This window comes from Stenella coeruleoalba, assembly GCF_951394435.1.
Source record: "Stenella coeruleoalba genome assembly, chromosome: 14".
Taxonomy (NCBI): domain Eukaryota; kingdom Metazoa; phylum Chordata; class Mammalia; order Artiodactyla; family Delphinidae; genus Stenella; species Stenella coeruleoalba.
In genome coordinates, this window is record NC_137160.1 from 60,132,671 (window position 1) to 60,148,504 (window position 15,834).

A 15,834-nucleotide genomic window follows, 5' to 3' on the forward strand; every position below is an offset into this window, starting at 1 on the left:
TAGCTCTGTATTTTGTCCAATAAAGACTGACATAAACAATTGAAAAAGTCATCTATTATTCCATCTGTTATCATACTATGTCATTAAAAATGTCATTTTAATGAAATAACGACCTCAAAGAAAAAGCAGTCTGTTATCTCAGGGTGAAAGTTTTTTAAACCAGCTGCCTTTGTCCGTGTGAACACACACGTTGTTCCTGTACGCCACGGAAAAGTGAAGCTGGTTGGGCCGGCGTGGTCCCCGGGCAGGCGGTGGGACCATGGGGCCCAAACACCTCCTGGCTGGGAATCACATGGCTGATGTCCCCGTTGGGCGGCTCTGTTTCCAGCCTCCGGGAGAGAGAAGAGCAAGCGAAATCCGTCCTCCAGGACCTACTCCCCCGGCCAGCTCTGACAGTAAATGTCTCCTTTCTGAGCTGAAACGGACTGCTCTGTGGCTCCCACTCTTTGTTACTTTGCCATCTGAAGCACCGCAGAATTTAGCCAGTTCCATTTTTCCCCTTGGATGAGGTTAAGATATGAATCCAGAAAGAAGTAACCTGGGAACCGATCTTTCGCCCTCTTTTATGAATATGCCTGTGATAGCTGAAGGTTGTCATGTTTTCCTTAATCATCTCTAGCTCTAACACACCAGTCTTTCAAATATCCTTCTTAAGCTGTGGGCTGGTTACTTGATTTTTTTTCACTTTTAAGCTTTCTTCATGTAGCACAAAAAAGGTATTCACTCCATCTGTAATTTCTCAAAGTCTAGACTTTAAGAGCACTCAAGAGGTGTTTCTACAGCTCTAGTTAGTGTGTGTCAGTGTGTGTTGTGTGTGTGTGTATGCTTGTGCACACGTGTGTTAATAAAATCGCAAGGCTGGGATGCAGGTTTGCTTTCCTTGAAAATGTTTTGCATCGTGCATGTTGGAGACCTCATCCACTCAGCAGTGGGGTTTCCCTATTTCTGATCTTTCCCTCTTTCTCCTTCTTAGCTGAGCTCTCTAATCTCTGAGCTGTGGCTCTGAGATATTTACAACAGGCTCTGACATTCAGGAGGGGGGAGCAGCTTTGAAGTTGAATATGGCCCGACTATGGCTCCTGAACTACGCCGAAGTCAGGCTCTCCTAGGCAGTTCCAGCGTGATGCTCCCAAACACCCCTCTGGCTGAGCTTCTCCTGACCCCACTATCTTTATAGGCCAGTGGTTCCCAGACAGAGCCGTAAAATGAGAACATCTTATATCTGATAATAGACTTGTAAACAACAAGGAAAACAAATAAAAACGTAAAAACCCAAACATCCCCAGTATTACTACTACCATTCATAAAAAAAAGGACATTTTGATACCCATGAAGTAGGAAAGTCATAATCCCAGGATAACTTGGGAGCTGGGCTTTCGGCTGTGAGTACAACGGAGGGTACAAGAAAGTGCCACAGCTGCCCTTGGGAGCTTGTGCCCAGAATCTCAGCCAGAGACAACCTTCAGGGTCTCCTTGTCCAACCTCCTTCTCAGGGTTTAGATGAAATATATCATTCAGGTGACGTCCACTAACAGAGACACAGCTACGACACAGTGTAAAAAGTGAGAAATCGGGCTTCCCTGGTGGCGCAGTGGTTGGCAGTCCGCCTGCCGATGCAGGGGACACGGGTTCGTGCCCTGGTCTGGGAGGATCCCACGTGCGGCGGAGCGGCTGGGCCCGTGAGCCATGGCCACTGAGCCTGCGCGTCCGGAGCCTGTGCTCCGCAGCGGGAGAGGCCACAACAGTGAGAGGCCCGCGTACCGCAAAAAAAAAAAAAACAACAAAACAAAACAAAAAAAAAGTGAGAAATCCTCTCAAGGATGTAGGATGATGTCCATCGGGAGGTAAGAGGAGAGGGAAAGCAGGGCTCAGGGCGCAGCCTACGAATGAGACTTTGAGGAGTGACGTGATTGAGACCAAACATTCTCAAATTTCAGTGTACATCAGCATCACCCATAGGGCCTGTCGAAAGACAGAATCTGGACTCTGATTTAGTGGTCTGGGGAGGGGCCCGAGAACTTGCGTTTAGGACAGTTTCCCAGGGGATGCTGCTGCTGCTTGTCTGCGGACCAGGGGTTTAGAGATGCAGAGACTGGGGCTTAGGCAAAGGTACAGAAGTGAGAAAGTAGAGTGGGTTGGTGCAGGTAAGACGGGCAGGCAGGATTCTGCAGAAGAGTGAATGCCACGTGAACGAGATTGGACTTTTATCAGGGTAGGCAATGGGGAACCATACAAGATTTTTGAGCCAAAGAGTAGAATTTAAAACAGGATCACATAAACAGGAATGAAGTGCTGACACAGGCTACAACATGGACAGACCTTGAAAACATTATGCTCAGTGAAAGAAACCAGTCACCAAAGACTATGATTCCATTTATGTGAAATACCCAGGTCAGCAAATCCATGGAGACAGAAAGCAGATTAGTGGGTACTAGGGTCTGGGGAGATGAGGGGGTGGGGGATGACTGCTTAATGGGATTGAGGTTTCCTTTTTAAAAAAATTTTTAATTTTAATTAATTAATTAATTTTTGGCTGCGTTGGGTCTTCATTGCTGCGCGAGGGCTTTTCTCTAGTTGCAGCGAGCAGAGGCCACTCCTCGCTGCGGTGCGCTGGCCTCTCACTACGGCGGCCTCTCCCGTTGCAGAGCACAGGCTCCAGGTGTGTGAGCTTCAGTAGTTGTGGCACGTAGGCTCAGTAGTTGTGGCTCATGGGCTCTAGAACACAGGCTCAGTAGTTGTGGCACACAGGCTTAGCTGCTCTGCGGCACGCGGGATCTTCCCGGACCAGGGCTCGAACCCGTGTCCCCTGCACTGGTAGGAGGATTCTTAACCACTGTGCCACCAGAGAAGCCCTCCTTTTTTAAAAAAAATTTTATATTTTATGCTTTTAAACATTTTTATTGGAGTATATGAGGTTTCCTTTTGAAGTGATGAAATTGTCCTGGAACTAGATCCTGGTGAGAGTCACAACATAGTGAATGCATTAAATGTCACCAATGGTAAATTTTCTTTCCTTCTTTCTTTTTTTTTTTTTATGGTACGCGGGCCTCTCACTGTTGTGGCCTCTTCCGTTGCGGAGCACAGGCTCCGGACGCACAGGCTCAGCAGCCATGGCTCACGGGCCCAGCCGCTCCGCGGCTTGTGGGATCGTCCCGGACCGGGGCACGAACACGTGTCCCCTGCACCAGCAGGCGGACTCTCAACCACTGCGCCACCAGGGAAGCCCAACAATGGTAAATTTTACGTTATGTGCATTTTTACCATGATAAAAGAAAAAAAACAACCCAGCATCATATTTCTTACAAAATTAGGTTATATCACAATAAAATATTGGTAATTCCAACAGATAAAAGATGCAAATTTGTATATTTAGAGTGGTTATAACCGTTTCAGGATACAACTTTATACAGAGAAAAAAAGATCAGAAATAACTGACTATGTGAGTATGTGTGTGTGTTTTGGATGATGAAAATAATATGATTTCCCCCTTGTCAGAGTTTCTAGAAATTTTCAATAAATATCCAGATATTACTTATATAATTAAAACATATTTTAAAGGAGGAGAAAAAGGAGAGTACCAGCTCTAGTATAATTTCACCAAGAATAACTGAGAGGGGTTGGTTTGAGCCTGAGCTTTGGGACAGATCTGGGTCTCAGACATGAGAGACTCGAGAGGGCAAGGGCGTGAGGAAATGAGGTGTCCCGAGTGGAAGTGGTGACTGTCCACCTCCCGCCCGAGAGAACCACTCCACGGTTTCCTCCAGAGACCTCCTCCACAGTATCCAGCCTTCCCTCTTGTACTTCTCTTTGGGTTTTTCCTTCATTGAGCTGTCAGCATGTCTCAGGATTTCATTCGTTCATCCATTCATTTTCTCAGCCAGCATTTATTGAGCATCTACTGTGTGCCGCTGTACTTCATCCATGGAGCCAAGTTGCAAGCACACAGCCGTGTTATTCTGGCCTTTTATTGTTTCTCTCATTTTTTAAACACAACTGTTTTCTATTCCTGGTCTGGGCTGCAGCCCTTTCTCTCAATTCCCCTGGATGGTGAGGAAGTAATGCCTTTTTTGTTTCACTTCTCTGGATGGTGCGCTTGAGTCAGGCTGCACACTGCGGTTGAACAGGTTCTGGCCAGCCTGGTGGTGCTGTCTGTGGAGTCTACCCAAGCGGTGCCTTCTCCTCCTGGGGTCCACACCCCATACAGAGCCTGGCTGTTTTACTCTGAATGACTCATCTCTGCTTCTGCGCCAGCCCTTTCTCTCCAGTTCTGACACTTCCTGGTCACTGGCTTCAACCTCATAGGCCACGTCTTTTCTGCTTTGGACCTGGATCTTTTATCTCCAATTTTTATTTTTCAATCATTATTGCCCTCTCCTCACAACACTGATGTGGCCCAAACCGACATGTATATTCATGAATTCTCACACTCTGGCCACAGCCTTGGAGGTTGGGGAAACAGTGGATTTCTTCAAAGGGTCAAGGCCAGAGGTGAGTTCAGACCGTGGCCTCCTGATGCCAGGGCCTCCTTGCCGACCTTCTGCATCTCTAGCTCCTGGCCTCGTGTCTGGTGCACAGTGGGTGCCTGGTTAATATCTGGGGAAACAGAGTCAGGACCAGTATGTATGCCACTGGGTGGCAGATTCAGGGCAAAGAAAAAGTCAGTTTTGTATTAGTTAGGATTCTTTAAAGAAATCGAATCAATAGGATGTATAAATAGAGCGAGATGTACTGTAAGGAATCTGTAGGGTCAGCCAGCAGGCTGGAGACTGGGAGTGGAGTAACAGTTCAAGTCTGAAGGCTGTCTGTGGCAGAATTCCTTCTTCCTCCAGGTGATCAGTCTTTCTCTATTAAGTTCTTCAACTGACTGGGTGAGTTCTACCCACACTATGGAGGGTTATCTGCCTTACTCAAAGCCTACTAATTTAAATGTTCATCTTACCTAAAAATACCTTCACAGAAACATCAAGAATAATTTTTTAAAATTTATTTTTTATTAAGGTAACATTGGTTTATAACATTATATGTTTCATGTGTACAACATTATATTTCCACTTCTGTATACAACTACAGCACGCTCATCACTAGAATAATGTTTGACCAAACATCTGGGTACCATGGCCTCACCAAGTTGAGACACAAAATTAACCATCCCGAATATCACTGCTGAGTTTATTGTCTGCTCTTTAGGTAAGAGCTCCATGGCAGTGAGAATAATCTGGTGAGTGGAAAATGTTGTGTTTCATAGACATGATATCATTTTTACTCTTTGGGAGTGACTCGCCAGCCCTGCAGAGAATTCCAAGATGTTCCAGGTGCTGACCTGGTCCCCTCTGAGCTTCTAGTCAACAGGTGGAAGTGGGACCTGTACCAATGGCAGTGAGCGTGTGAACACGCCAGCCGGCACTGACTCTCTCTCTCGTCTTTGCAGTTAACTCTTGATTCTCTAAGTTCAGCCCTGATATTTTACTTCCCGCTCTGCTCATCATTCTTACCCACATATCCCTGCCAACGCCTCAAACTAAAACCAAGTACAGTTCAATGCATGGTGTGGTAGTTAAAGGGCTCACTGAATAACCCGTCTGGGCTGGAATCCCGGCCATGGCCACGCGGGCAGACCCTCAGAGAGACCATTTGCCTCGATCACAAGGACAATAGCACCTTTTTCTAGGCAGGAGGAAGTGACACAATTGTTATGAGATGCTAGGCACGGTGGTACCCAGCTGGCAGTCGACACTCAGTAAGTGTTTACTCTCATGGTTAAGAGTCATTCTCCCATCCAGACTTTCAGGTTCAAAAGGGGAGAATGTCACCAGTGACCCTGACTTAACCTTCCAGGTCCTTTTCCTCCCCTCCTTATCCTCTGTATGTAAATGTTGTATTTTTAGCAAAGAGCAGAGAGCTTTCAGACTCTTTATCCTTCTCCCCCACCAGAACCTAAAAATACTCTTGATGAGTATAAATTTGCTCATGGAAAGTAAAAGAGAAATATTGCACCAGAGAAAAGACGTATGAAGGCACCCATGTGACAGAATGGCTGTGAAGATATATAAACATATGTAAAGACACACACACACACACATAAAGAAAGAATGTGTGACTCAAAAGGTCAAACCAGTGCAGCCCAGCAGCTTGAATGGGCACTGCTCTTTCTGTCCCACTCACAGAAGCATGGGGGTCTAGGTTTTACGACTTTGCTAGTTTGATAAGTGGAAAATTGTTTCTTAATGCTTTAATCTGTATTTTTACTCACTTGTGAAATTCAATATTTTCTTCATATATTCATTTCCAACTTGTGAATTGCCTGATTGGGCCTCCTTATTTTTTTTTAAAGACTTTTATTTTAATTTTTAAAAATTTATTTAATATTTTTTATTCATTTATTTTTGGCTGCGTTGGGTCTTTGTTGCTGCGCGTGGGCTCTCTCTAGTTGCGGCGAGCAGGGGCTACTCTTTGCTAAGGTGCGCGTGTTGTTCCGTGGCATGTGGGATCCTCCCGGGCCAGGGCTCGAACCCGTGTCCCCTGCGTTGGCGGGCAGGTTCCTAACCACTGCGCCACCAGGGAAGTCCCTAAAGACTTTTTTTTAAGAGCAGTTTTTGGTTCATAGCAAAGTTGAGAGGAAGGTACAGAGATTTTCCATATACCCCCTACACTGACACATGCATAATTTCTCCCATTATAGAAACCCCTCACCAGAGTGTACAACTGTTACAACTGGTAACCTACGTTGACACATGATAAGCATTCAAAATCCACAGTTTCCATTAGGGTTTACTCTTTGTGTTGTACATTCTTCAGGTTTGGACAAATGTGTGACATGTATCCATCATTATAGTTTCATAGAGTATTTTCACTGCCCTAAAAATCCTCTGTGCTCTGCCTGTTCATCCCTTCCCCCTGACTCCCAGTGATCCTTTTACTGTCTCCATAGCTTTGCTTTTCCCAGAATCTCATGATCATACAGCATGTAGCCTTTTCAGATTGGCTTCTTTCACTTAGTAATATGCACTGAACTTTCATCCATGTCTTTCATGGTTTAATTGCTCATTTCTGTTTAGTATTGAATAATATTCCATTGTCTGGATGGACCACAGCTTATCCATTTGCCTACTGAAGGACATCTTGTTTGCTTCCACATTTTGGCAATTATGAATAAAGTTGCTATAAACAGCTGTGTACAGAGTTTTGGTGTGGATATAAGTTTTCAACTCCTTTGGGTAAATACCAAGGAGCGTGATTTTGGACTGGATGCTAAGAGTATGCTTAGCTTTATAAGAAACTGTCAAACTGTCTTCCAAAGTGGCTGCACTATTTTGCAGTCAGCAATGCAATGAGCGTTTTTGTTGTTCCACATCCTCGTCAGCATTTGGTGTTGTCACTGTCCCAGATTTTGCTATTCTAATAGGTAGGTAGTAGTGGTACCATATAATTGAGCAATCACACTCCTTAGTACGGGTTATAACAAACTGGTGTGGCTTAACTGTTTAACATGCAGACCCAATTTTGGGGTCATGTTATACTCACAGAAACTTATTTACTACAACGTCTCTCTAAATCTACATGATATACACATGTCATGTAATACCTAAGTGACATATACCACTGCACACCATTAAATATACCCGAGTAAAGACACCAGTCTGCTTAATCATTCCCAAATGTTAAGAGATTTCAGTTGTTTTGCCCTTTAATGCCACAATTAATGCAGCTGTACTCCTCCATCAGCAGAGATGACTTTTTATTTCTCAAATGTGTCTCTTTGTGTGCATATTTATTTGTGCACACACAGGCAGGCTTTCTATTTGCTCACTTTTGTGTGTGTGTTTCCATGTTATTGTCCAAAAGAAGATTTGCTGGATCAAAAAACATGATCAGTTTTATAGCTGTCATTGGCTAGATTTTAAAGAAAGAATGGGGTGGTTTTCCCAGTCCCTTGGTGGACTTTCACTAAACACTTGCTGGTGAACTTTCACTAAACACTTGCTGGTGAATTACTTGTTTCTTTTAGAAGAAATCCCCACACAGAACCTTCTGAGATGAGGTCCAGGGTGAGTATTCCAGGTCAACCATCCCATTATGTGGATGCCCCAGTCCTGGGGTCCCGTCATGAAGACGACTGTGGTCTCCCAGACCCATCAAACAGGAGTCTCGTTTGAATCGCATGAGAGGACAAAGACCCCGCTGGGACAAGTCCTAGGTAAAAAGATCCATTTCTAATCACCTTTTTTTTTTTTTTTTGCGGTACGCGGGCCTCTCACTGTTGTGGCCCCTCCCGTTGCGGAGCACAGGCTCCGGACGCGCAGGCCCAGCGGCCATGGCTCACGGGCCCAGCCGCTCCGCGGCATGTGGGATCCTCCCGGACCGGGGCACGAACCCGTGTCCCCTGCATCGGCAGGCGGACTCTCAACCACTGCGCCACCAGGGAAGCCCTCTTCTTTTTTAAAAGAAAATTCTAGTCATTTTCACACCCTGGTGATACAGAGACGATCCTTGCTTCATCTATGGGCACCTCTCATACAGACAGATAATTCCATTTGGGTAACAGTTTAGACCCTGACCTGCTGTAAAAGGGGTTTAGTGGCTAATTGTTTGTCAGCAGGAAAGTCCATTAACAATTCCTGGGAAATAAAAATAGAACGTGGGTGATAAAGTCTAACCTTGTTTCCTCTGCGCTCAGTCTAGTCGGCTGGCTCCCAGGGTACTGCGCGCAGGGGCCTTGTGCCCGGCCCTTCAGACCAGGGTTCCTGGTGCAAAACGGCAGCGCCCGCACCTCAGCTCAGGGCGCTACACAGAAGGTCCGTTCCCGCGCACTCAGTTCAAGATGGCGGGCGGTCGCCTGCAGAGACGCAGCACCTGGCACTGCGATGGGGGGTGGGGGCCGTGAGCAGCAGCTGCGCCTGCGCTGCTGGCGAGAACCCCGCCCCCTCCCCGCTAAAGCAGCCCCAATCCGGCCTGTTGGGAGAGCGCGTGCTCTGGAGCACGAGCTCCCACCTCCCCATTCTGTGATCAAAGAATAAAGCTTTCCTTTGCTTCTGAACTGAACTCGGCCTCATTCTATTGGAACGACGCTGGGCAGGACGCTTGTTGGGGACGGGAGGGCAGGTGAGTTGCTGAGTCAGTGCTAGGAGAGGTGTGAGCAGAGCATGGGCAAGCTCAGGAGGAGACCTCACGGGGGAGTGGAATCTGAGCAGGTTTCTGGAGGCTGATGGATTCCACCAGAGGGGCAGAGAAGAGGCTGGTTTGGGCCACATTTTTGCAAGATGTGCTGAACACTTCGATTGCATCTTGTAGGTGCCGTTGAGGACTTAAAGGCAGCAGAAAAGCAGAAATCCAGGTTAGTACAATGACCTTTTGCTTTACAAAAGTCTCATAAGAAAACCTTGCATGTTCCATTTTTTAAAAATTGGATAAATCCTCAGTTATGTACCATTGGATTTTTATCCCTGCTTAAGTTGTATCAGAACCTCTTCATATTTGCAGAGAATTCCAGAGGAGTCAGGCCAGGCCCGTCATACAGTAATCCTAGAGTATAATGACTGCATTCCTAGGGAACATTATACCTCTAGGAAGCTGAGACCCACCCAGGACCTGACACTTCCCAAACACATCTTGGATCAGCCACCGTCCCTCCTTCCCGGGAGAGCATGGTGCACAACCTTGGGGTGATCATGGGGACCAGGGTTTTCATGAGGCCAGTTTTTAAGTCCCCAGGGGTGACCTGGCTGATGAGGGGGGTGGTACGGTTGACAGACCAGGGTTGGCACTTTGTGAAGCGCTCGGCCTGGTCAGAATGAGACACAAGTGAGGAGATTTTAAGGGGGTAGGTGTGGGCAGAATAAACAGAGGGGTGATTCTCAGGGGAGAAGGCCTGGATCAGCGACTGTCTGGGGAGAACCCAGAAACCACACAAGCCTGGCAGACACCTAGGCTAGTGGAGAAGCGAGAAGAATGGGAAGAGTCGTGAGAAGAGCAGGGGAACCAACGAGAAATTCTGCCAGCCCACTTGTATGGGGATGGTTCTGCCTCAGTGACCTATTGCAGTAATGGAAAAGCCTCCCACCCTGGTTTGGCCAACTTTGGGGAAGTGAGAACTGGTTTGGCGACTTTGGGGAAGTGAGAAGAAAGGCCAAAGGGAAGCACTTTGACGTCGCCTTACCAGAGCTGCTTCACCACAACAGCTCTGCAGCTGTGTGGCAGCTGTTCTCTGCTCAGCGAATCTGAGGACAGTGAGGCCCTGTGACCAGGGCTGGGTGACTCTGGGCAGGCCTCTTTTCATTCTGTCCTTGCTTTAGATACTAAACCAAGGACAGGTACCGATACAATAATCTTCACGCTGCACAGGACCTGTGTTTCATCCATGGCTACTTTTTGAACAGTTTAGTCCAGGTTTGTGTGAGTGAATAATCCTCCACAGCCTGCCCAAGCCAGTGGAAGCCTCCACTGCCCTGGGGAATTCGTGGCCAACTGTCAGAGTTTTTTTTCTGGGGGGGGGAGGGCTATTTTGACTCCAGACTCTCTCTCTTTCTCTCTGGAGGTCTTGATTCAGAAGTCCCTATTGTATGCACTACTTGGGTGCTGGGTAGCTTCAACATGGCCTCAGTAGGAACAAAGCCAGATAGTCAAGGTGGGTGGTCCATTGGGGGCCACAAATGTCATCGATCAAAATTGGCAACTCAGGACAGAGGCCTGAGAGTTTGGGTTAGGGGATGAAGTTTAAAGAAAAAAGTTCTTTCTGATCTGAAATGACATGAATAACTGAGGTACCTATGTCGGAAAGGCGGACATTTCTATGGCAGCAACACAGGTGGCCTGAGTGGGTGAGGTACGTGGGCCACGGTGGAGAGGGGAGGGCAGTTCCTCAAGCCTGCCTCCACTGTCTCAAGCCAGAGCTTCTTGGTTTCCCCGTCAAGGAAGGATGCAGAAGGTCCCTGTTTGTAGCGTCGTTCTGAGGGCTGGGTGTCTGCCCCGGCAAGTGGCAGCGTTTCTGTGCTGAGCATGGCAGCTTCCTCTCTAGAAAGCGCTTCCCTTTTCAGACACGGACACCCTTGTTTTGGAGGGAGGAATAGACCGTAGCTTCTAGAACCAATTTCGATTACATACAGAAAAATGAGCTCAGGGCTGCTGAGAGTGACAAACTACGTGGGGGTAAACTGAAGCCCCCCTCCCCATGATATTAGGAACTGCGGGAGAGGGTGGGCTGCACCCTCAGACCCTCCTGCCCGTTCGCCCAGCCTCTGTCAAGTGCCATTTATGACATGGAAATGCTCCCTGCAGATGGCCTGGGCTGGCATCACCCACTTTCCGGAGGGGGATGCAGTCTCCAGCCGTGGGCCCGGTTCCCTCCCCAACCCCCCCCCCAACCCCCCCCCCCCCAGGCGGGACGGGTCCTCTCTCCACCCCGGGCGCCTTGCAGCCGGCAGCCCCTGGGTCGGGTGCGGGCGAGGGGGAGGAGGACTCTGCAGAGACGTGTCCGAGGCCGCCGGCCGGCGGGTGGGAAGAGGCCCTGTGCCAGGACGCCGCAGGCCCGGGGGCTGGGGGCCGGGTGGCTGACGCCGTCGGGGGCGTTCCCAGAAGCCGGGCCGCCGAGGTTTCCCCGCAGCCCCGGGAGGAGCCGGCGGCGGCCACGTGACCCTCCGCGGCGCGGCCGGCGGCCCAGAAATAGCAGCGGCTGCGGATCCGCCCGCGGGCTGAGCGAGGGGAAGGCGGGGACCGGAGGACGCCAGCTGGCGGGGCGCGGCGCGGCGCGGCTCCGGAGGATGCTGAGCTCCTGTCCGGCCCGGCCCCGAGCTCATGATGGCCATCCGGGAGCTCAAAGTCTGTCTCCTCGGGGTAAGTCCTGCGCCGCCATTCGCCGGGGGCCCGGGTCCGCGCGCCCCTGGTCGGCGCGCCTCCCTCGTCCCCAACTTCCCCTGCCCACCCCCCGTCCGTGCTCCCCCCGTGTCCCCTGCACCCCCTCTCCAGCTCCCCCGGGCCCCCTCCCCGTCAGGCCCTGCTGGTTCCGGGCCCGAACCTGAACGGGAGCTTTCTCGACTCGTCGTCCGTCCGCCGCCGGCCCGCGTCCCCGGAGTTGCTCGGGCCGGGCCGGGCGCCCGGGACCCTTCCGCGGGGACAGGAGCCGCGGCCCTCACCTCTGAGGGCTTTCTCCTTCGCCTTTAATAATTTCCTTCCGGCGGAAACTTTAAGTTACTCAGCCAAGGCGCCGACTCTTTTTGCCTCCCTGGGCCAACTGGTTTATTTACTTGTTTAAAAAGAAAGCCCAGCTCAGGGTGAGAAAATGCGCGAGGGGATGACCTGGCGGGAAGGTGAAGAGAGAACAACGGATGGTAGAAAACCGCGCCTAGGAAACTTTTAGTGCCGCGGATAAAGGCAAGATGAGAGAGTCCTCCCCTGTCCCCACTTCCCCTCCCGAAGTGGGTCCTTCTGAGCCCGAAGAAACTTGGAAGAAGCCAGAAACAAAGACAGACACAAACACCCAAGTGGTGCGGACCTGTCAGATGGCACTGGACAGGCCCCTTGGGACCGCCCAGGGGATTCAGATGGTGTTAAGGGTCTCCTCCTCTTGGGTGCGCATATCAAATTCCAGAATTACTTCTTTGGGAAGAGCCCTGTTTTCAGCAGCTTTTGGTAGGAATGCCTAGTGTTCTGCCGATCTGGTCGCCCAAGAAAACCATTTCTGAAAAGAGCAGCAAAGGTTGGACTAACTGGTCTGTCAAGACGGATGTGCAGAAGTAGATAAAGAAGAAATGGTTCTAGGTTAGGACTGGGTTGTCGCAGACCAAGGGGCTGTCTGGGCTCCCTCTAGGCTCTTCTGGAACCTGGGGCAGAACGATGCTCTTGGCTGTCTCCCCTCGCTGTCCTTTGCTGGAACCCCCATTTACACTAGGTCTTCGGTTGGCCTCGAATTCCAGGGGATCAGGCAAAGGCCCCCCTTCCCTGTGCCCCTCCCCCTGCCTGCTGTGCCATGGCCTGGATTTGGATGGGATGCTGTTCTGGCCTTCCTCTGTTGACCTTTATCGGTGTTGCAGGGGTAGGTTGCACCGTCTGCCAGGCTCTCTAACATAAGCCAGACATAAATTCCAGGAATCGCATGCTTTCCTTGTGAGGAATCATTTCAGCCTCAAGGAGGCCCTTCAAAGACTCAGAAGGAACGGCGGATCCCAAGGAATCAGAGGCAGCTTTGACGTGTGTTGTGTGTGTCAGGATTGGCTTTGGGAAGAAATGAAGTCGGAAGTGACTTGCCTGCCCCCACCGCATGAATTATTTGCAATTTTGCTACTTAGGGGTGAGTCTGTTTCCTTCTATAAGGAACTGATCAGGTAGAAAGAGCCCTGTACCCGGAGGCGGCAAGCCTGGGTTCTCATTCTCTCCCATTCATTGGCTGTGGTGTTTTGGACCAGTACCTTAGTTGCATCGTCTGTGAAGTGGACATAATAGCATCTTCCCTTTTAAGGCAGAGGACTATAGCAGATGATCACCTAAGATACATGGTACCATTTCCTGCTACCCTGTGATTCCAAGCCTGGGAGATGAGAAAGCTGGAGGAGCTCCCTATACTTCTTTTTGTCTCATCTCTAAGAATGGAACGCACTCATTCAGTGATTTCCTGGAGACAGTGCCTCTCCTTGTTTGCTGGTCCCTTGCAGTGGCTCAGTTGGTAGGAGGTTGGGCTTGGAAGGGAAGAACGGTCCCAAAGCAGAGCAAGAAGATGTTTCTGAGCAGATGGAGACCTTGAAGCTCCAATCCCATCACACCGTATCCGTGGCCTTCTTTTTTTGAGAGTGGCTCTAGGTTTTAGTCTTGCTTAGGTCGGAAGACATCTTATTTGAAATCTTTGAAAGGGCCAGTGATCTTCTTATCACACTGAGTAATGTGTCTTAAGTTCCCCCCGTTTGGCTGGTCCTGTCCTGGGCAAGATGTGTGTGACAGGGTATGTTCTCAGCGGCTCCTCCAAACAGGGTGATGCTCTGGGTGAGACAGCACTTGGGTGAGGCTACAGCCGTTTTAACTGCTGGGTCTGCTCTCTTGATTTGGGAGAGAAGCCTGTGGATCCGCGGCTGGAAGAGGGAATCAGTGCCAAACCTAGCGTCCTCTCAAAATTTTAAGAGGCGTCCCGCTCCTTTGTTCTATGTGTGGGAGGCCTGTCTTTTCTGGATGAAGTCTTGCATGCAGCCAGCCCTCAGCTTCCTGTTTTTAGCCATCGCCCCACCTCCCTGAAATCTCAGTCTGACCCAGGCCCTAGCAGCCGTGCCCACTGTGGGCGTCACTGTCTGTTGGGCCCTGGTGAAAAGGTGATGGGAATGAGGACCACTTAGCTGCAGCCCTGCTCGCTCACTGGAGAGGCTGAGGGGCTGGTCCTTTTGTGCCTGGTGATGGTCCCTGTTCCTCAGTGATTACTTGGGGACGTGCTTCCCATTTAAGGCACACGGTTGTGTTTGGCACGGGCGGTGCAGGCTTTCCTCCCTCTCAGCTGAAGCCTCATGCGCCTCGAGGGGCTGGAGGTTCCCCACCGGAGGGTCATATGCAGAAGGTGGCAGTGGAGTGGGCCAGGTGGCATGTACCTGTGCCTTTCAGAACCCTGATGTTAGACGTGTCTGATCTTACTTCTTTTGGTGAGTGCTCTCGGATGGAACCACAGCCATCTGTGGAACATTCCCTGCATGCTTTGTGCTAGCGCAGGGTTTATTTAGCCTACCTGTTAGAGATTTTTGACCTTGCTGCTTTCACGGGTAGACTTCGTCGTGTTTCTCCCAAGCCTTCGTGAGTGCCCTTTCCTGGGATAAGCCGGGCTGTCGTGGAAGTGAGCCGGGCAGGAGGGTGTTGACGGGGGTCTGCGTTGGACTCTTCGGACACATGAGTCTCATTCTTGCCAATAAAGTGCCAATCATCCTGCTTTGTGAATCTCAGCTAGTATTATGAAACATGTAGCTTAAAAACAACTCCATTAAAAACAGCAAAGTATGTTAAAAAAAAAAACAAAAACTAACAAAACCAATATTGAGGCAGCAGCTGTTCCAACCCCAAAGGTGGAAAGCTTCCCAGTATGCATTTTTAAAACACATCACCACGTGGCAGAAAGTGAGAGGAGGGAGAGGAGGGGAAGGAGGTGGGGGGGGGGCGGGGAGAGGAGGGGGAGAGGGGGAGGGAGAGAAGGAGGAAAGGATATTTCTTGTCTTTCATTATTTCCTCTGGGTGTGTACACTTAAAAACTGCTTCCGAATGGAATCCCTGAGAGATTTATATTTGGACTTCGGTTGTCTTGACGACAGTTTAGAGATCTCTGCCACTTCCTCCACAGCTGAGTGGCATGGTTAAGAGGCCACCGTCAGGGCCTTGGTGAGGCCTCTCCTCTGGCCTCTGTTAGAATCTGCTTAGTGCTTCATCACAGAGCAATCCAGTCCCTGGGATGTTCTGTGACATGTGGGCAGTGGGGACTTCTAGCCTGTCCGGACCTTCACGAGAAAGGGCTGTGGGACCCCCGAACACCCATGAGGCTGCTCACAGCCAGCAGATCGGCCCGAGCTGTGGACGCCGGCACAGCCGGCTGAATGAGGGTGAGCGCTCCTTACCGAAAGTGTTCCATAAGGTTATGTGAATCGTGGGGTCCTTGTGGAAGGAACAATGCATAGGATGGGGAAGCGCAGCCCAGGCAGCCATCAGCATTGCTTTCCAAGCCTGAGATTCTGTTAACATACTCATTTTTGAGGGGCTTCCCTGGTGGCGCAGTGGTTAAGAATCCGCCTGCCAATGCAGGGGACACGGGTTCAAGCCGTGGTCTGGGAAGATCCCACATGCCGCGGAGCAACTAAGCCCGTGCGCCACAACTGTTGAGCCTGCGCT

General features: G+C 49.9%; 2 protein-coding genes across 2 annotated transcripts in view; one reads left to right on the forward strand and one right to left on the reverse strand.

Moving 5' to 3' along the window:
* Positions 1–8,943, reverse strand: part of PPP4R1 (protein phosphatase 4 regulatory subunit 1) — a 133,025-nt gene extending 124,082 nt beyond the window's left edge. Inside the window, exon 1 of the mRNA XM_079941870.1 lies at positions 8,655–8,943. The gene's annotated coding sequence lies outside the window, so the exon portion shown is untranslated. The remainder of the gene's footprint in view (positions 1–8,654) is intronic.
* Positions 8,944–11,444: 2,501 nt separating this feature from the next.
* The window catches only part of RAB31 (RAB31, member RAS oncogene family), a 112,429-nt gene continuing 108,039 nt past the window's right edge, over positions 11,445–15,834 (forward strand). Inside the window, exon 1 of the mRNA XM_079943533.1 lies at positions 11,445–11,826. Within this exon, the coding sequence (XP_079799659.1) occupies positions 11,788–11,826 (39 nt within the window). The 5' untranslated portion in view covers positions 11,445–11,787. The remainder of the gene's footprint in view (positions 11,827–15,834) is intronic.